Here is a 20224-nt window from a genome sequence, read left to right as displayed (position 1 = left end):
GTTACCTCCTTGAACAGACCTCTGTCCCGGCACATCCCCCCATCTCGAGCTCCTGTCTGCTCACCTCCGCACACCCCCTGACCCAGGCACACAGCCCGACCCTCCACAGCTACTCGGCTAAGTACTGCTCTGAAATGAAGCCAGGATGCATTAACTGCCGTGCCCTTTTCTACTCTTTACTCAGCACACCGAATTACAAAAGGCAGGAGGAAACCCCAGAGTGAGGATGCCACTGGCTAGGCATGAAAACTGGGCCACAGGAATGTGGGCGTGAATTCTGCCACATTGTTCCAGGACCATCCGTCATAAATGCGGCCTCTCCAGTATTTCCTGACTGGTGGGACTGTCTCCCTCGGACAATGGCTATCATAAAGCACCCATGAGAAGTTGGGAGCCGATTCTTATGCCTCTGGACTTCTCCCAGGCTTCTGGGGCCCCTGGAGTCCAAAGAGCCTGCTGGGTTCAAGCTTGGCTGCAGGACCACCCCACAGGACTCCGGTCCCTAAGGAAGCATCAGCCGGCTTAGAGGCCAGTTGTGAGTGAAACTTTCAATCAAGGAACAAACAGACTCTCTCTCCCGCAAAGGTGTGTCAGTCCCACACTTCTGTGGTTGAGCTATTTCTAAGATGTGTATCTAGGACTTGACTAGTGGGTTCTAAAATCACCTTTTTTTTTTAACCATGTTGGATAATTTCATGGATGGCACCCTGTCTCCGCTTGTTTTATGCATGTCTCTGAAAGACCTTCATCTACCTTGTAGTTTCACTGTATTCTCTCCCATCCTTGGTACCTGGGCAAATATTTGGCCTCCAAGTCCCTGGAGGAACTTAAGTCCCCTCACCCACACTCATAGGGTTTGGAGAGGCCCTGGGATCTCTGGTCAGAGGACACACCTTTTCCTCAGGTTCAACACTATATATCTGGAACATGACCTATCGTAACCAGTCTTGCGACTCCCACAAACACCTTCTGGGTTCACTACACAATCTCAGGCAGACTTTTCCCTATGAGTAAACAAAATCTGACCATCTTCCCCACAGCTGGTTTTTGGTCAGGAACAGTTTGTGAGCAGAGAAAGAGATCGACCTCTGGAGAAAGAAGGCTGCCAGCCACCTGTCCCAAGCCTGGAACTCCCAGTCTGAGGAACCTTGCACCCAGAAGGCTAAGTAAGTGGAACTCCCCTATTTTGCTTGGCTGTTTCTCACCTTTGCTTGGAAAACTTTTGTCACCTTGATCTTTGTTCTCTCATGATTCCCAGCTGTGCCACCTGCCTGCTGACTGTTTACCTACCTGCCCTGGCTTCTAGGGAGCTGTAAATCTGAACTATCCTTCCCCACCCCCCGCAAGGACCAGAGAGACATTTACATTTATCTTCAAGTGAGTTAAGACTTCTTGAAGAATTTTATGGTATTTTAAAAATTAAAATGAAAATGAAAGTGGTCTCCAGTGTTGAGAGGTTGAGTCAGGAATCCGTCTGGAAATACCTTGGATACTTCTCTTAATCCTCACCGGAAGAAAAAAAAGGCAAAGATGGCCAACTTGTTTAATTATTATTTGTGAAAGAACAGTCCTGTTTAGAATGTTAACATGCCAGACATCCAGTCAAAGGAGCCCAGATGCCTTTTCATACAGGATGAGAGGAGGGCCCCAGAAAAACACACAAAGATGACATTGTATACTAGTGTCTTCAAGGAACGAAAACGTACCAAGGATCCACATTTCCCCATTTGCACCCCCCCAACAATGAGAAACAATGAGAAACATTTATAAGTAACTCTACAGGTTTATAAAATATCTGCCCATGGATAAGCTTGTTTGAGAACAGTGAATTAAACAGAAGGTCTAGAAATAACCATAAATGCATTTTAGATGACCACCAGAGATCCCCCTCAAATTCAAACATGGTGAGTGTGATCTTTTCACAGTAACACTGAGAGTTTTGTTTACTTTTGGAATCTTGGAATGTTTAATGTTTGTGAGGCTCTTCAGCTCCCTTTCTCTGCATTGCCCAGTGGACAACAGATGTTGCCTGGGGCAGGGGGAAGGCTGTAAAGGGGGAGAAAGAGAAAAATCTAAAAGCCACAGCTGTAAACCCACCTGCTCTGATCCAGTAACCCTTTTCCCTAGAGCCCAGAGCAATGAGCAGGATTCCCAAAGACTATGGAAGCTCTGGGATGAGCCCTAAAGCCCAGGGAATTTAAAGGTTCCAGATCTTAGATTCCTTAAGTCCTGTCTTCTATGATTACTTAGTTGAGGTTAAAAAAAAGCAAGCAGTTTATTCAGTCCTTCCCACTTAAACAACAGTAGGTGTAAACTTTGTTTCTTAGGGTCTGTGCCTTCTGAACGGCAATATTTCCACCTCCATTCCTCCTCCACACATGAAACCTGAGGAAATTCTCCAGGTGTAAGAAAGGAATCGATGAAGAGGAAGCAGAAATGGAGCCGACCCGCTACTCTCCTGGTTGACAATTAACTTTTGCCAATAAAAAAGTAAAAACCCATCTTCAGACTTTTTAATGACCAAATCTAGTGTTTATTCAAGCAGTTCAAGTTCAAGGTCTCTTGGCACAGACAGCACAGATGGGCTAATTAATTCCTTACCAGAGAAATAATCTCCAAACAGGGAGAAAAATGGGCAGAATTTGGACAAGGATGTAAAAAGATGTGTGGGGTGGGGGACAGGGGGAGAGAAACCTAGAAATAAATCCCCTGACAGACATAGGAATGGCTAACTACCACATTCAAAAAAGCTCCATCATTCAAGGCTGACTCAGCTTTATGCCATGATCCAAATCTGGGAGGCCACATGGATCTCTCTAATCGGTCCAAAGAATTCCCTGGAGATCAGGCTGGTGCTGGTGCTGGTGTCCCGAGAAGGTTACACCTTCCTCAGGGCAGGGAGAAGCCCTCCAGTCTGGGAGCTTCGAGGCCATGTGGAGCTCACACTAAAATGGCTTCAGAACCAGGATTCCTCTTCTGGGATTCCCAAAGTAGAAGTAAAGTATATTTGGGATAACTCCAGCTTGACAAAAGTTCCCCAGAGTCTTCACTCAAAAACCCATACAACCAGAGAACCTGGGTGGCTCAGTTGGTTAGGCATCTGCCTTTGGCTCAGGTCATGATCTCAGGGTCCTGGGACCGAGTCCTGCAACAGGCTTTCTGCTCAGTGGGGTGTCTGCTTCTCCCTCTCCCTCTGTGCTTTCTCTCTCATATAAATCAATAAAATCTTAAAAACAAACAAACACACAAACAAATACCCATACAACTAAGTGGTTAGCCTGGGGACCACTGGGAGAGACTCACCAAGGATTTACCTTTCCTTCAACAAAAAAGGTTTTATAACCAGTGAAAAAAGATTTGGGGGCATCCTTTACAAAACCAGTGCAGTGCTAGATGCCATGAGTATGACAGACCCAAAAAAGATAGCATTTTTTCGATCCTCAGGAAACTGAGGTGAGACAGAGAAGTTGTGAAAACATAGCAACACACTGATTACACAGTAGTTGCACATGGAACCAAAACTGGACATAGGACAGGATATGGGCCTTTGTCCTCTTATCGTTATCTCGACCTGGGCTCTTGTAATATTTCCAATCGTCCAGCCCGGGAATCCTGACACACCTGCTCAAGGCCATTCCTGGCCCTCTCCAGGAATCCTTTCTCAATCCTGCCTCTCTTCTTTGAAGGCCCAAGGCAAGATGGGGCTTTCTTGCAGCATTTACCACACCTGGGCTACTGTTAGTGGCATCTGCACACACAATGCCTCTGACACCCTGGGACGAAACACAGATTTCACCCTGTATCTTTTGCCAGTAACATTAATATTTGCTTCTTTTGAACTGAGCTCTTAATCGATTGCCAAGTGAACAGGCCTTCCCAATCACAGACAACACCTTTCCTCTTACACACCAATTCCCTTTGATTGACAGTGGTTGCCCAGAGGACAGTTTTGGGGATTTTGAGGCCATAACTGAGCTCCGTGGTTAAGACTGCAGTAGTCGATTTGTGATGTCTGCCACAGGGCAGGGTTTGGGGAGGAGGTGCAAATGCAGTGTGACATGTGGATTTAAATGAAAGGTGACAAGAACACAGAGAGGGCAGATCATCTCTGACAGTCTATCCAGTAAAAGTGGGAATTAGGAGATTCACCTGCAAGGATGAGTAGGATCAGAGTCGGTGGAACAATGCACAGAAGCATTAGGGCAGCAAAATACAACACACCCTGGGAAAGCAAGCACTAGACAAGCTCGGCCAGAATACCTGTTCAAATAGAGGGCTTATGAGGGCGGAAAAGGGGAAGGCTAACCCCTGGGGACCCCAAGTCAAGGATAGGATAAAGGGTCCAAGGGACAGGCAAGGGATGGAGGGAGAAGGTAGAGCACAGGCTTTGTTTAGTTACCGCACAAGACCAAAGTCTGCAAGAGTCATTTGGACTATGTATTGGTGTAGCAAGGTCTGCTAGAAAGGAAGGAACCTTGCTTAATGGTTATGAACCTCAGTTTTGGAGTCAGACAGTCCTGGGTACAAATCCCAGCTTTGCCTGGGACCTCAGCCACGGGACTTCAGCCGTTTATGTCCCTTTCTTCTCATCTGCGGAAGGGCAAACTTCCCACCTCATTGTGCTCAGGCTCAAATGGGAAATAAATGTGCATAAAAACCACAGAAAGCTCTCAACAAATGTTAGCAAATCATGGGCTTGGTGAACTGCAAGAGAAATAACTTTTCAAAGAAGAAAACGTGTCTCCTTTATTGTCTCATAATTTGGGGAATCTTGTATGAAACCTGTAAGTGATTAATGGAATTGGAAGACAATGAAGTATCTGAAATGCCCAGAAGAACTGAGCAAAATCAGTTTATCCTTCAGAAGTGGGAAGAGGCTTGGAGATTAGGCTTTCAGTGGTTAGGTATTTCTGGTGATGAGGCATTTATTGTTGTTGTTGACTTAATTCTTTACGAATTATAAGTAACCAGATAACTCTTGAGCAACAGAACAGTGGTAAAGTATAATTTGATTATATAAACTCACTTAAGCTCTCTTCCCAAAGGGTTTCCTTCTTAGTTGAGTAAGTAAATGGAGCTTTAAAAGCCCGAGGGCACTGAACTCGAGTAACTGTCTCAGTGCAGTCATAAGAATAAACACACAGCATGGACCCTCTCTGGTCATTTCTGAATGGAAGTTCCAGCCCCAAAGGCCACCTCTTTGCAATCAACATGCAGACCTCACAGAGACATGTGATGCTCATGTCAGGAGACTTCATGGGCACATGAAGATGTGCTGTGACAGCTGTCCCATCTCTGGACACAGTTAGGGTCCCTGAAACCAGGAGGCATGGGGGAACAAAGACCTCGGGCCACACGTGCGGAACTGGTGGGAGGGGCTCATCTCCTTAGTGCTACCTCTGTGCTGGAGAATGAGGCACAGCGTCTTCCTCGCCCTGGCTGAGGGGGGACCGTTGCCCAGAACTCACACAACTGGAGCCGGGGCCCGGAGAGGAACAGCCCAGAACACGCAGCCTGGAACATCTGGGGCCTGGGACAAGGTCCACCCGCCCCGGAAAGTGCAGGAGTGTTTGCTGGAAAGGAAGTATTCTACCTCTGGTCATGGAACAGGCAGTTGGCACATACTTCTCCAACGTGGGGTAGTAACATTTCTGGCAACGAGTGAGTCACTGAAACACTTTCTTCCCATCAACAGAGGTGTTACTGTGGAGTGCGCTAATTACAACAGAGCCCTCTTTGTTGCAGTCGGGGCTGTTTCCTCAGCAAGTGTAATGAATTAGCTGCTTCTCCATCTAGCCACTGAGTCGAACGACGGCTCCGAAGTGAATTATTGGCTTAATAGTCACTGTCTCTGATATTCTCTGCTATTAGATGTATGTTTAACATTCTAAGTAGGAAAGGCCCCTGAAAACACCTGCTACGTTAATGCTCTGCTGCAGGAGGGTTTAAATGGGCTGCTTGGTGTCACTGAAAATGAGTTCTTTTGCTTCGAGAGTGCTGGTCCTCACAGCATACATGACTCTGGATCTCCAGCAGCAAGGACGGGGTGTGGGGGTGGGGTGCTGCGGGTCGGGGGGGGGGGTGGATCTGCTGCTCCTCGGGCAAATCACGCTTCCCTGGCACCCAGCCAGTGTGTCGCTGAGTCCCCACAGGACAGTTGCTGGGAGGCTCAGCTCTGTTACAGGTAATCACAATTTCTCACAAGTAATTAATGTGGAAAGCTTTCTCTCTTCACAAGCAAGCGCTCGCATGAGCACGCATATGCTCTCTCTTGAATTCCCCGTCCTAGGTAAGCACGCCCTGTCTGACCTAGCCGGGGGTTTCGCTGTCTGAGCTACCACGAGAGCTCTAGCAGAGCCTCATCTGGCTCATGGTAGATTTCTACAGCGTGTGTCTTCATCTGAAATTTTCCTTTATTGCTTGCTGCTCAAATTTTTGACAGGTAGATAACTTTGATTCTACAGGGTTTTTTTTCCTTTTTGTATATTGTAAAGAAAAAAAATCCAATGTCTCCCATTAAGCAACATCTAACAAGATATTGAATAGCTACAAACAATCTTTTTCTTTAAGATTGATTGATTGATTTTAGACAGAGACAGAGAGAGAGAAAGAGAGAGTGCACCAACAGGAGGGAGGGGCAGAGGGAGAGGGAGAGAATTCCAAGCAGACTCCCTGTTGAGGGCAGAGCCCCATGTGGGGCTCGATCCCAGGACCCTACGATCATGACCTGAGCTGAAATCAAGAGTCGGATGCTTAACCGTCTGCACCACCTGAATGTCCCTAATGTTCTCTTTTCTGACTATTAAACTGAATAGACAGACAGGTACATACACACACACAGCTTCTCTGGCCCTTCTCTGTTTTTCATCACTTTACCTTCAAATTCCTCCCAATAGATGGTGTTAAGAACATGTATACAACATAAGGTGCAGGGCAGAGTCTAACATCTGTGATAATTTTCAAAAGATTTATTTTAACATTTTGGGTTCATATAGCTTTATGTGGGGTTTTGGTTTGATAGGCTCGAGGTGTATATACCATTCAGAGAACAACCCAAACTCAGAATCTCTTTAGTGAGTCCCCACATCTGCTTGGTTCTGATTTGGTTTAAAAAATGAAAGGATCAGGGAGGGACATTCAAAGCCCCAAATTCTTTTTCTAATTCTTTAATATGTGGAACTTGGGCCACGCCAGTTAAAGGACCTAGTCTCTAAAGTACTTAACTTATCAGACACATGCAAGATATTTACACATATAGAGGAACAAGATACGTTTATTAGACCTCATATTCCTGAATAATCTAAAGCTGACATGGAACACTGCCCCGGTAATAGTCCCATAGACAAATCACGTTATGTATTTATTTTTATAGTTTACATTATTAAACTCAAGTCATGGGGGTTTACAACGGACTCAACATCGAGATCGTGTCATCCTCCTGTAATTCCTTTATCACTTGCTTAGTGTCCCGTGGAAGAGTTCCTAGCAATAAACTGAGGAATGGTGATGACCTCATCCTTGAGCAAAAGAACTAAAGGTAGAAGGAACCGCAGAGATTTTCTGACTTAGGGTCAACCGAGTATATAGCACACATGCCCCTACTCTCTGTTCCCAAGCCCTGGGCAGACATCAGTAATCAATTCCAGAACTCCTGTTTCCAATGCCTTCTCAACAATCATATTCCACCAGAGAGTCCACTATCTAGAGTGGGGAGCCGGCACGTGAAGGAAATCCTTGTTCTTCCGGCTCATCCAAACCCCTCTTCTTTCTGATAAGAAAACAAAGGCCCAGAAAGTTTAAGTATCAGATACCCTTTCTTAAACAGCTCTGAAGAGTCAGTCCCATGACTTTAAGGTCTCGTTTCATTTTCCAGCATTGGGTAGGAGTAATGGGGGTGCTTTGGGCCTCAAGGGATCTATGATCTAGTTTTGAGAAGGAAAAGGTGATCATGCTTGAAATATGTGTAGACTAAGTGTTAATCTGGGGTACTGATGTCAAGGTTGGAGAATGCTGAAGTAGATAGTAGAAAATTTATGGAGGAAATGGAGCTCAGGCTAAGCTTAGGGCTCATTTATTCACTCAATAAACCAGGACAATGTCTTACTCTCCGGGTCATAAATGTCTCATCAACAAATCAGCAAACATATTGAGTCCACCATGCATTGTGACAGATGCTGCGGGTTCAGGGAGGCTCATGGCTTAGCGGCGGAGTGGGGTGGAGGGGAAGAATATATTCTGACTGCACAGCATTGAATACAAGTAGATGTTCCTTCTGCACAGTGGGGGTGCGCAGTAGTTCTTTTCCAAGTCTGCCACTTCTAGGATTCCACCTCCTGCTAGAGATGGCCACTTCCTTCCCCTGGAGGACCAAATCTGGCCATATCCCATCAGCTTAACCTGCTGAGCACCTCGAGTTAACTGTCATCTCTTTTCCATTCCCACTGCAGCTGAGCAGCCAAGGGCCCTAGCTCTCCCTGTCTGGACACGGACAGGAGTCCCCTCGGTAGTGAGCCCACCTGCAAGATGGCCCTCCCAGGATCCATTTGCCAAACGCACCTGTCAGTGATCTTTCCCCAGCACAGCTCTGACCACGTCCTTGCCAACCTAACCCTCAGACCACGTCCAAACTCATCAGCATGGCATTCTAGGCACCCCCCAGGAGCTGCCTCTGCCTCCTTGACAGCCTTGTTCCTTTTATTTTCCCATGTCCTTCCATCATACCCTCCGCTGCAGTCTTGCCCCGCGCCTCTGTTAGAAGGCAGGAAAGGCAGGCTTTGAAGGTGGAAGGAAGAGTCCCACAGCCTCATGACCAGAGGCACAAGGGTGGGTCTGAACCCACCGTGGAGGCCAGTCCCCCACCGTGGAGGCCAGTCTGGCGGATGAGCCTGCCGAGTCCCACCAGAGCAGCATCCCTCCAAGCACAGCCATGGGGATTCGCAGAGCCCAGGAGGCATGTTTCTGCCCCTACCCAGTCTCAGGGGAGAAAAGGACAACACAGACCCAAGTACGGCACCCCAGTATGGCACTCGGCCCACACTACTGTGATTCCCAGCAGGGTCGGCAAGGATCGGCTACGACAGGGAGTTGGGGGGCAAGTCAGAGAGAAGCAGCCCAAAGGAGGGGAAGGGAAGGAACGGGAGGGCCAGTTTTCATCTGAGGGCCCATGACTGTTGAGTCTCCGTTCACTCACCCCTACGTGGGCAATGTTACAGTTTCCTCATAGACAGATATGGAGGCAACACCTACTTTGTAGCCACAAAACATTTCCCCTGCCTATTTTCCATGAGCATTTCCTAATATTTCACCAGGCATGATGGAAACGAGGTTGGAGAAGTATAAGAAGTCAAATGCGTAGCAGGTGAAGTGCCCGCTAGCCTCCTCAGCCTGGCTCTGCTTCCAGCCCCTGCCCCCTCCCCCAGTCTGTGCTCAAAACAGCGGCCAGGGGGAGCCCAAGGGGAGCAGATTAAAATACAACCAGACCACCTGCTCTGCTCAGAACCCTTCAAAGGTTTCCCACCTCCCAGGAAAAATCAAAGTCTCTTAGAGGAGCCCTCACTCTCCCACTGCTCTGTCCCCCTCCAACCTCCTCTCCCTCCCTCCACGCCCTGTTCCTTCTCAAACAAGCCAGGATGCTTGTGCACCGGTCGCCGCACCTCCTTCTAGTCTTGGCTCAGTGGTCTCCTTCTCAGTGGGGCCCTCCCTGTGGCTCTGATGTCAAAGCTCAAGCCCCTCCCAGCCCCCTCCGTGTTCTCACCGTCTGACACACTCCGTGTGGTAGTCTACCTCTTTGTTCTGTTGATGGTTTACTCTCTGCACTGGAGCAGAAGTTCCATGAGGAAAAGGGGTTTTGACGGTTTTGTTCGCTGCTTTGTGCTCTGGGGCAGTCTCTACCGAATGGACAACCTAAGTGTTGGCTGCTACAGGTATATCCCAAGACTGGGCTGATTAGAGGCCCAGCAGTACCAGGCATGGGAGGCGCGAGACCAAACGAACTTTATCAGTAATGATGCACATTCCGGAATGCTACCACGCACAAGGCTCTGTCTGGGCAGGTGAGCGCAGCCGGCCCCCTCCTCAGAGGCCTCGGAGACACCCAGAAACAGGAAGACAGCATCTACCACGACTCAAACGAGTACTGCGGAATGCATGTTGCTGGGGCGCAGGGTAGGGGACGGGAAGCCGGGGCAAGGGTATTCCTAATAAGCTGGAAGAACGTTCTCCACGTCAAGCAGCAGCCCCTGAATCTATAAAGGACTGCTTCCTGAGCGCTCGGAAGAAAAGCATTCAGAATGAGTAAGCGTGCCAGCTCGTGTAAATAACATCTACTTCCATTCCTGAAGACCCGTAAGGTGGAAATCTGGTTTTCCGGGTGGCTGGAATACGGCACATCCTGGATAGAAAGCGCCTGCTCTGGGCTGTGACGGGGGTGAGGCTTCCCCGAGCGCTTTACCAACACGACACACACCGTCCCTGGCATGATTTTTTCAGCCCCACAGCGGTATGAAAGCGACACTGGCGCAGTAGAAACCAGACTTCACATTTTTGAATTTTGATCTCTTCCTGGGTGAGCGAGACGTGGTACCGTCCTCTCTCGTGACGCTGGGCACGGCAGCCCCGCGATCGAGGGGGTAAACAGCAGATGTGCTCATAACCATTCCGCACCCAACCACCACCGTGCTTCACCTTCTCTCTCTAGGGTGCTCAACGGATTACATGAGGTTCTCAACACTTCCTTATAAGAGAGGCTTCGTGGGAGATGACTCTGCCCAACCGTATGCTAATGGAAATGTTCTGAACACATTTAAGGCAGACCAGGCTAAGCCATGCTGTTCAGCAGGTCAGAGGCATCAAATGCATTTTTTGAATTATGATATTTGATATTTCCAACTTCCCATGGGCTTATGGGGACCTAACCCCATCCCAAGTTGAGGAAGATTTGTACACAAAATGATCGTCACTGGGTCACTTGAATCAGAATGCCGAGACACAGAATTTTTACACACAGTGATTCTGTTTGGACAGAATTCCCAGCTGGAGCACAAAAAAATCTACTCTTAGAAATTCTGCCTGTTCAATGAATTGAGATCCAGGCTATGGGGCATGAAACAAAATGGTTAATCCTTCCCATATCTTTGTTAAAAAAAAAAAAACTCTTTAACTGCATTTCCTCTCATATTCTACGTCTTGAAAAACAGAGGCTTTAAGTGGGCTCATAAAAACCTTTGTCCCTCATTTCAAAAATCAAAATATTTTAAAGTGTCAGGACCACTGAATTATAGCAGGGATGAAACATTTTGACGGTGGACCAAACATTTTAATGGCTATAATCAGAAGACGACATTCTGTCAGGGGAGATAATAAATTTAACAGTTTCTTCTTTAAAAAGGTCTAGAAAGGAGGCTGCCGGAGAGAGCTGGTGACTTTCTGTATCAATTAAGACTTCTAAAATAAACTTACTATCAGTTTATAGATGGACTCAGCCTCACTGTTGTAAGTTAGCTGGAATTTCATTCTGGTTAAATAACTGAGCTCGTGTACTCCACAGAGAGTTATGATTTCCACTCAGACCCAGCGCTCTAGAGAAAGAAAAAAGGAAGACCCGGGAGGTGCCTGTGATGGGCAAAATGGGGATGGCTCAGGCCAGGAGCGGAAACCCTCAGGCTAGCCCTGTGCTGTTCCTGGAGGAGCAAATGTCCAGAAAGACCTCAGTGGGGCACTTGACCTTTTTATATGGTGCTTTCTCTTTCTTGAGAAAAGTGTCTGAATTGAGCTTCGCCCAGGTTAAAAACTGTTGGAAAGTGCCCTGATGCCACAGGCCAGATCTGCAAAATGGGCATGCAATCTCTCTTGACCCTGAAGCTGTATTTTTGCAACAGGTTCCAAAGGCCAGGGAACAACTGCTCAAAATCCTCTCCAAACCAGCCTCCAGTGAATGGGTACACTGAACAGTGGTATGCAACACTTGGTTAACAGGTGAGTATTCTTGGAGAACTCTGAGGCTAAAAAGGCAGCATTGTTCCACTTTTACCAGGAATTAGGAGGAAATGCTGACCTAAGTTACCCAGTAACTATCCTTAAAAAAGGCTTAACAGTTAATTCTGGACGCTTATCACCAGGGAAAACAAACAAGGCCATTTCATCTGTTTGGATACGGGGAAATCAAATCACTCTCTCTGTGTGATATATTACTTAAATGTAGTGGGGGCAGGATAAACCTTCCCTAAAACCCCCTAAGCCCACTTAGCCCTTGGGGGAAATAGTTAAAAAACAGATAAGAAAGACTTTCTTCTCTACTTCTCTCCTTTCCTCCCACAAATGGCCTCTGCTAAAGCAATTCCAAGATGTTATTTCTTTACTCAGAAACTGACTTGATTTAGCACAAGGTTCTGGAGGAGCAAATCTGACTCTGAGGATTCCGTTAACTTACACAGGTTTTTTTTTGGGGGGGGCGGGTAGGGCATCAAGAGTAGGGATAGGCCATGCCCAATATTCTGAGATTCAGAAATCCCTGGAGAAGGTGCAGGAGGTCCGGAGGCTGGCACCCCATCCCTTTTCAGCAAACCCAGCTGCTGTTTCCAGAGGGAAGATGGGGACTTCAAAGCAATCTCACCTGCTGGGTGTCCCCACCTGTGTGAGCTCCAAGAGAAAAGGAGACAGACTCCAGCCCCAAAGGAGTGCATTGCAGAGCCCCAGTGCTAAGAGACGCAAACTGGCAGAAATTCATAATCGAAATCGGAACAACTCATACCTCTGAGCAATGGCTCAGACATCCGCTTAGTCCAGTAATCTGTCAGGAGTGAATCATTTAAATACATCCTTGTTTAAAAACACGCAAATAGGACTCAAAATTATTTTCAATAGAGCAACAATGTGGAGAGCGAGGAAGCTCAAGGAGGCTATTCTGGCAGGTTACCAGGGTGGGAAAGGAAGAAATTGAGTTCTCTTAGCTCTCTTTCCCCAGTGACCTCCTGCGGGCCATAACTGCACACACCTGAGTTTGGGCAAGAATTTGGCCCAGGGTGAGCGGCAACACCCTCTACCTCCTTCCCCTCGGGGGCCCCGCCACCCCTGACGCTAAGGTGCCTCTGTCAGTCCAACCGAGGACCGAGGACCCTATCCGCACTCGATCCCTGTCCAGGCAGCACGGTTCTGGGAAAAAATGGGGGGGAGGGCCGCGGAGAACACACAGGACTGAAAACCTAATAATAAACCGTGTCTGCTTCCCAACGGGAAGGACCAGGAGCTTCGCCTCCCCTTCCAAGCCCCTCTGATCGTTTTGGGTAAAGCAGGAGCCCGCAGCTCGCGGAGCACCGAAATCGGAGTCCCCGCGGAGCTTTGTCCGCACGCAGACATCGGCGCCCCGGCGGGGAAGCCCCCGCGTGGCTCCGAGGCCGACCGAGCGCACCCGCGGCGCCTCGCCCACCCTCGCACCCGCCGGCCCCGCACGCGGCCTGGGCGCTGGGAGCGCGTGAGGGCGCGCGCCTCGCCCACCCGCCGAGCCGCTCACCGAGCACCACCGCGGCCACGGTGGACAGCAGCAGCCAGTTGTTCCTCAGGAAGCGCTTGCTGTCGCATCCCTTCCTCGCCGGCTTCCCCATGGCGGGCGCGGGGCCGGGAGCCGCCGCCGCGGCCGCCGCTATTGTGCGCGGAGCTCGGCCGTGAGCGCGGGGATCCGCGGAGGCTCCGCGGCGCGGCGGGGACGGGAGGCGGGTGCGCGCGGGCCGCGGCGGCCGCCGCTGTCGCTGTCACCGCCGCTGTCACCTGAGACCGCGCGCCGCGCCTGTCGCCCGGGCCACCTCGCCGGCAGTGCGCGTTGGGCGCGCCCGGCTCCTCCTGCCGCCGCCGCGCTCTGCAGCGCCGGGGCCGACCAGCGAGGAAGGGGGAGGAGCGGCGGGCGCGTGGGGGCGTGCGCCGTGCGCGCCGGAGCCCGCAGCCCCGCGCCCCGCGCCCCGCCAGCCGGCACCTGGAGTCGCTCGCTTTCTTTTTTTTTTTTTTTGGTCCTGCCAGACCAGCTTTTCGGATTTGGGGTTTCCTCCTCGCGGAGCCCAAATGGGTGGAGCCGCCGTGGTTTGGCCGTGCGCCCGCACACCCGCTCCCCGCCGCGGCGCACACGCCTGCCCCCGGGCGCCGCGGGGCCCTCGCGCGTGGGGAGAGGTGAGGGAACAGCTCTGTCGTGGGTGCCCCCGGCCCCCCGCCGCCGCCGCCTCGAACGCCTGAAGCCCCCAGCGGGGGAAGAGGGACGGCTGGGGGTGGCGGGAGGCAGAGCAGGACTTGGTGAGCTCAAACCCCTAAGCTCCCGCCCCCCACTATTAATTCTTTCTCGGGGCAGTAGGAGGGGAGGCACCAGTTCGACGGCCTGTGGACACAGGGCTTGCCGTGGGCCCTCGTAGAAACTCGAGTGGCTCGGTGGCCGCTGAAGGCCCCCGACCTGTGAGACTTGACAGAGTTACTAGGTGTGAGCTCCGGCGGAGCGGTGCTGGGTGAAGGTGGGAGGGCCCACTCCTAAGGCCAAATGCACTGGGAAGGCAAACGGGGGAGTTGGAGAAACGAGGTAAGTGGTGCCAAATATATTACGCGAGCCTAAGTGAATTTTCTAGTTCTCTTCAATTCTTCTACCCCATTATTTCACCGTCACTTACACAAACTCTTTCCTTCCCTTTCCCACACCACCACCTCCGCAGCTCTAGGCTGCCTTCCTGTCAGCTTTCCTAACATTAAGTTAGATCTGCACCTTTTTTTTTTTTTTTTTTTTTGCTATTGCGGAGGCTACGCTCTGAATGGGGAGGGTGGGGGAGCTCCCCAACTGGATTATCTGATGACTAAAACCCCACAATTAGAGCTTCATTCCTTTGGCTGAAATTGATGCAAGCCTTCTTGAAGAGATTATAATTCAGCTTTAAGAACCACGTACACTTTAGTATGAACGACTTTACCAGATCTTCTCCAGAAACTAAATTTTGAGAGCAGGAAGGATAGAGCGGTGTCAAGGTCACTTTGTGCCTGAGCAGTATCTGAGGAAATGTCAGAAGGAGGGAAACTATCAAGAAAGAGGGGACAGAGATAGCCACCCCCCCCCCCACACACACAAAAAGCTGGGAAGTACTCAGGTATCCAACAGGAAAGGAATGGCAAATATATTATGAAGTTGTCGTGCACTAGTACATTATGCAGCCTATAGAAAGGAAGTTTATGAAATTTTTAATTGCATATGTTATGATATTAGGGGGAAACAAGGGAAAGGGGAAAAGGAAAGGGAAAAAAAAGATTACATTGTGCATACAGTTTGGTCACAACTATGTAAAGCAAACATAGAAAACAAAACCTTATACTTAGGAAAAAAAAGTCCATAAGGAAATATGCCGAATTTTTAACAGTGGTTGTCTTTGGGTGATATAATAACGTGTTTGAATCTTTCTCCTTTCTATCTTCGTGTATTTTCCCAAGTGTTTCCCATGAGCTTCCTCATGCCTATTACAGTTGTGGGTAGGGTTGTATTGAAGAGAGAAATGGGCCCTAAAGAGAGAAAAAAGTGGAAGAACCAAGATGAACTTTGTACATCACAACTTTTTGACATCTAATAGAACAATCACTCCTGGGTTTTATGCGTAGGATGTTTAGGTTTAAATCCCAGGACCACCACTTACCAGCTGGGTAACTTTGGGCAAATTGCTTAAATTTCTTTGTCTGTCTCAGTTTCTACATCTGTAAAATGGAGACATTAATATTATTTCTCTCACGCTGCGGAGGTGGTGGTGTGGGAAAGGGAAGGAAAGAGTTTGTGTAAGTGACGGTGAAATAATGGGGTAGAAGAATTGAAGAGAACTAGAAAATTCACTTAGGTTCGCGTTGAATACAATGTTTTTAAAAGACTTAGTGCCTGGCATCCAGCGAGCGCCATCCCCAGTTGCACTTGGAGATAATGGGAGCAGGTGCCTTTTTCTCCCTCTCACCTGTGGCCTGCCTGTCCGGAACGCCTCCTGACGTCAGACCCACAAGAACCCTGGCATATTTATTAAGAGTAATTACTATGGACTCTGAAAAACAATCTGAGGGGTTTGAAGTGGTGGGGGTGTGGGAGGTTGGGGTACCAGGTGGTGGGTATTATAGAGGGCACGGATTGCATGGAGCACTGGGTGTGGTGAAAAAATAATGAATACTGTTTTTCTGAAAATAAATAAATTGAAAAAATTAAAAAAAAGAGTAATTGCTGTTTAAAGTTGCCATGGACCCTAAATCTACTGCATTTTCATACCTAAGACTCCATAGAGTATGTAAGTGGCTTTATGCTTATTTAAATTATGCAATTTTAAAATAGTGCAATATACAAAGATGAATAAAGCCAACACGTATACACTCATTTTGAAGTAATAAAAATCTCCTAAATTAAACGTAAGAGTCAAGAACCTCCAAAGTTCAAAGCAGTTGGGCCAAGGGAATTATAAACCGCATTCATGCCATTGCTCCTTGGCGGTTCCACTTTAGGTGGCAATAAAAAATAATTAATAAGCAGATATAAGGCACGTGCCTTGTGCCAGGCACCTTTCTAACCACTTTGCACAAATTATCTCCCTTGATCCTCCCAACAGCTGAATGCCGTAGGGACGGGTGTTCTACGCTGTGGAACTGCTGGAAGAATCAGGTGAACTACTGTGTGTCATTAACGTCTTCGTCTTACAGCTGAGGAATGTGGGGCACATAGAAGGTAAGAAAATTCCTTCAGTTCCCTTGGTTGGTAAGAGGAAAATCAAGGTGAACTAGGTGGTCTGGCTCAAGGTGAATGGACCACCTTTTATCTGAGGAACAAATACAGAATTGTTGGGGGAAATTACTTGAATTACTTTATGCAAGATCTTCCGGATTCCATCCTTCCAAATCCAGGGGACATTAGGGTGTCTTGAAGTGCTTTTCTCAGGTGGAACCTGCTTGCATTTTGGTGGCTGAACTCCTGAATTCACTTTCTGTGGCTACTACTGACCCCTGGTTCTATGATATATTTGCCTGAGATAAGCATTACTTACAGGTAGTAAGCATCACTTTGGGGAGAGATAGGAGACATAGGGTTTTAGATTTATTTTTTAAATTTTCATTGTCTATGATAGTCATGAAAGCACATGATCTCAAGTTGGACAAAAGTTAAGAGACGTTTCTCTTGTAAGTTCTCTCTGAGGGGAACTTGACCACTCAGGTCTTGGAACAGGAAGTTCACTCTCCGGGGGTAAGACCTTAAGGCCAAGTAGAAGGAATTTGTAGGGTTTTTCCCCCCTCCAATAGGTGTTAACATCTCCTTTTTCCCAGACCCCTCAGATGCCTTCAACCCTGCTGATACAAATCTTTGGCCATGTCTTAATACATTACATTTTGCCAGTGTGCTTTTTTTGGTTTTCTTTCCCCCAAACATTTAAGCAACTCTGGCATTTCTTTTACTGCTATTGTTTCTTTCTATTTTTTATCCTCAGTTGTTGAGTTATGGACTCTCTTGTTATGAAAGGAAAGAGACTTTGACTTTGCCATACAAGGTTATATCATCAGGTGACAGCATTGGCTTATATATTACTGGTTCAGGGGCAAAAAGTCAGGGATCAGCTTCTGATCACCTCCAGAAATAGTAGGCTGGTTTTGGTCTACCATCATAAAACATATGCAGTTGGTTGCTTTGTCCTCATGCTGTGGTAATGGGAAGAAGGAGGTCATGGGGTACCAGAGTCTCCTTCGGCATCTACCGCTGCGTAGCCATTCATGACTGATGGGTGGTAAGAAGGATGCTGTCAGCATATTCAATCTTTTTAGCAATCTCTTCTTTATTTAACTCATCTTGCAATTATAAATTAAAAGGTGAAAGAACTATAATTCATTAAATCCTCACAATAATTCTCCAAGTAATATTTTATAAAGATGATTTGGCCTGAAGAGATTTATATATTATTTAGACGTCCTTGCAGGCTGAATTGAACAGAACTTTCCCCACAGGCTTTATTGCTTGCTTTGACAAACTGAAGAACAATTCTGTTTCATTTCAGAATATATAATATAATATATATATATATATATATATATATATATATTTATCTGCTTCGTAAAAACTGCGTGTCCTTGAGCAGGTTGTTTAACCTCTCTGAACCCCATTTCCTCATCTGAAGATACCATTTGAAGTAATAAATACAAATGGCTCATACATATTTGAAACATGAACAAGTTTTCAGTCTCACAAGGACTCAAGGAAATGAAAACTTAAACCAGTATTTGTTTGCCAGTTAAAGATGTTTTTTTTTTTTTTAAATTTATTTATTTATTTATTTATTTGACAGAGAGAGAGATCACAAGTAGGCAGAGAGGCAGGCAGAGAGAGAGAGGAGGAAGCAGGCTCCCCGCTGAGCAGAGAGCCCGATGCGGGACTTGATCCCAGGACCCTGAGATCATGACCTGAGCCGAAGGCAGCGGCTTAACCCACTGAGCCACCCAGGCGCCCCGCCAGTTAAAGATGTTTTAAGATAAAATATTTAAAAATGTATAATTTTAAGATTATAAATTGTAAACTTAGAGAAGGTGTGTAGAAATGGGCAGTGTCGCAGACTTCTGGTAGACCTAAAAAAATGCTATGACTTTTCTGAGGCTTATTAGGTAGTTTGTAACATCTTTCATTAAAAGCATTTGTTTTCTTGAACTCAATAATTCTACCTCTTCAACTTTATTCCCCCCAAAAAATGATGGTTGGGGGGTGGGCTGTCCATTCCAGTTCAGTTGGAAACAATTTCACTACCTAATAAAGTGGACAGGGTAAAGATTGGTTAAGTGTGTTAAGGTATCCTGGGCAATGGAACACCATTCAGGTACTGAAAAGCATATTTAAACATGTAATTCAAAAATTACATAGGAAAATGGTAAGGACACACAGCTATGTTTTGAAATGGCAAAAGTAAGTTATAAAACAGTGGGCGAATTTTTTTTTTAATAATGAGGCTATAGTTATTTATTATTTGTATACCTGAAAATATAAAACTTAAAATATGCATATTATAATTCCAATTAAGTCTGTGCGTGCGTGTGTGTGTATATGTGTAAGGGTAGTAATCTGAGTGCTGCTTTTTTTTTTTTTTAAACTTTAAGACTTTATTTATGTATTTGACAGAGAGAGCACAAGCAGGGGGAGCAGCAGTCAGGGGGAGAAGCAGGTTCCCCGCTGAGCAGGGAGCCTAATGCAGGGCTCGATCCCAGAACCTTGGGATCATGACCTGAACTGAAAACAGATGCTTAACTGACTGAGCCGCTCAGGCACCCAGTAATCTGAATATTATTAACTTGTGAGCACGTGTTCTTTGCTCTGCTAGGCCAAGCTGTTCATACACTTGGGAGACTAGGATTTTCTACAGAAGGAATTTAAAGGACAAAATATACTAACATTCCACTTCTACATGAAGTTTAGGATTATGTAGCAGGAAAGACTATCATCACGAGAAAGAATGTTTCATAATCCTTCACCTCCTCATTAGAGTATCAGAATCCCAGCATGAAAGATCCATCTCAGAGAATTCTCTGGAGTGGAGGAAGGATACTCTGTTACCTATAAGCAGCTGCCCCTCCGTTGAAGCAGGAGGTGAAGACACAGGGGGATTAGAGGAGCGACTCACCACTTTCTGGTCAAGGGAATGGTGGGAAGACCAAAAGGAGAATAAAGAGATGCTGGTCCGGTTTTCTCTCTCCAGGCTTTGCCGAGGAAGGCGGTGTATGTTAGAGACAGGAGGTGACAGTTCTGTTTCTGACCATCCATTAAGGGGCTGCCTCCCAGACTGTTTCTTGCCAACCCGGGTGCAGCCACATCAACACAAATGTGGCAGGAAGTGTATGCAGTCAGGCAGGGAGAGGACCTGATATTTCACGTCCCAGGCTCCTGGGGGCAGGGATGCTGAACCGAGAGCCTCGGGATGGTCAGTGCCAGATGAGGCGGCTCTCAGAGTCTTGGGCTGGGGGAGTCCCGTGTGAACCGGTCCAATACAGAGGCTCACTTATTTATTACTGCCAGTAGCTGAGGTCGGACTGAGGCTGTACTAGATGTCTTCAGCTCTAATGAAACCAAGAGAAAAAGCAGAATATATCTTCCCAGCTGCACATTTTAACCCGGAAGACCTGCAGGGCAAGTTGCAAGTAGGGAACATGTTCTGGACGCCAGGATCCAGACGGGTCCACACATCACGTTGGGTTATTCATGTTTTAAAGTCTCTTTCATTTT

General features: G+C 47.4%; 1 protein-coding gene and 1 long non-coding RNA gene across 2 annotated transcripts in view; one reads left to right on the top strand and one right to left on the bottom strand.

Annotated features, from left to right (window-relative positions):
* Positions 1-13706, bottom strand: part of SLC1A1 (solute carrier family 1 member 1) — a 76231-nt gene extending 62525 nt beyond the window's left edge. Inside the window, exon 1 of the mRNA XM_044265978.1 lies at positions 13508-13706. Within this exon, the coding sequence (XP_044121913.1) occupies positions 13508-13598 (91 nt within the window). The 5' untranslated portion in view covers positions 13599-13706. The remainder of the gene's footprint in view (positions 1-13507) is intronic.
* The window catches only part of LOC122917748, a 44352-nt gene continuing 33866 nt past the window's right edge, over positions 9739-20224 (top strand). The window contains exons 1-3 of the long non-coding RNA XR_006386463.1: positions 9739-10837; positions 11877-11973; positions 16587-16702. This is a non-coding gene — a long non-coding RNA (uncharacterized LOC122917748). The remainder of the gene's footprint in view (positions 10838-11876; positions 11974-16586; positions 16703-20224) is intronic.

The sequence above is a fragment of the Neovison vison genome, chromosome 9, assembly GCF_020171115.1.
Source record: "Neovison vison isolate M4711 chromosome 9, ASM_NN_V1, whole genome shotgun sequence".
Classification (NCBI taxonomy): Eukaryota; Metazoa; Chordata; class Mammalia; order Carnivora; family Mustelidae; genus Neogale; species Neogale vison.
This window is presented reverse-complemented; position numbering and strand designations above follow the sequence as displayed.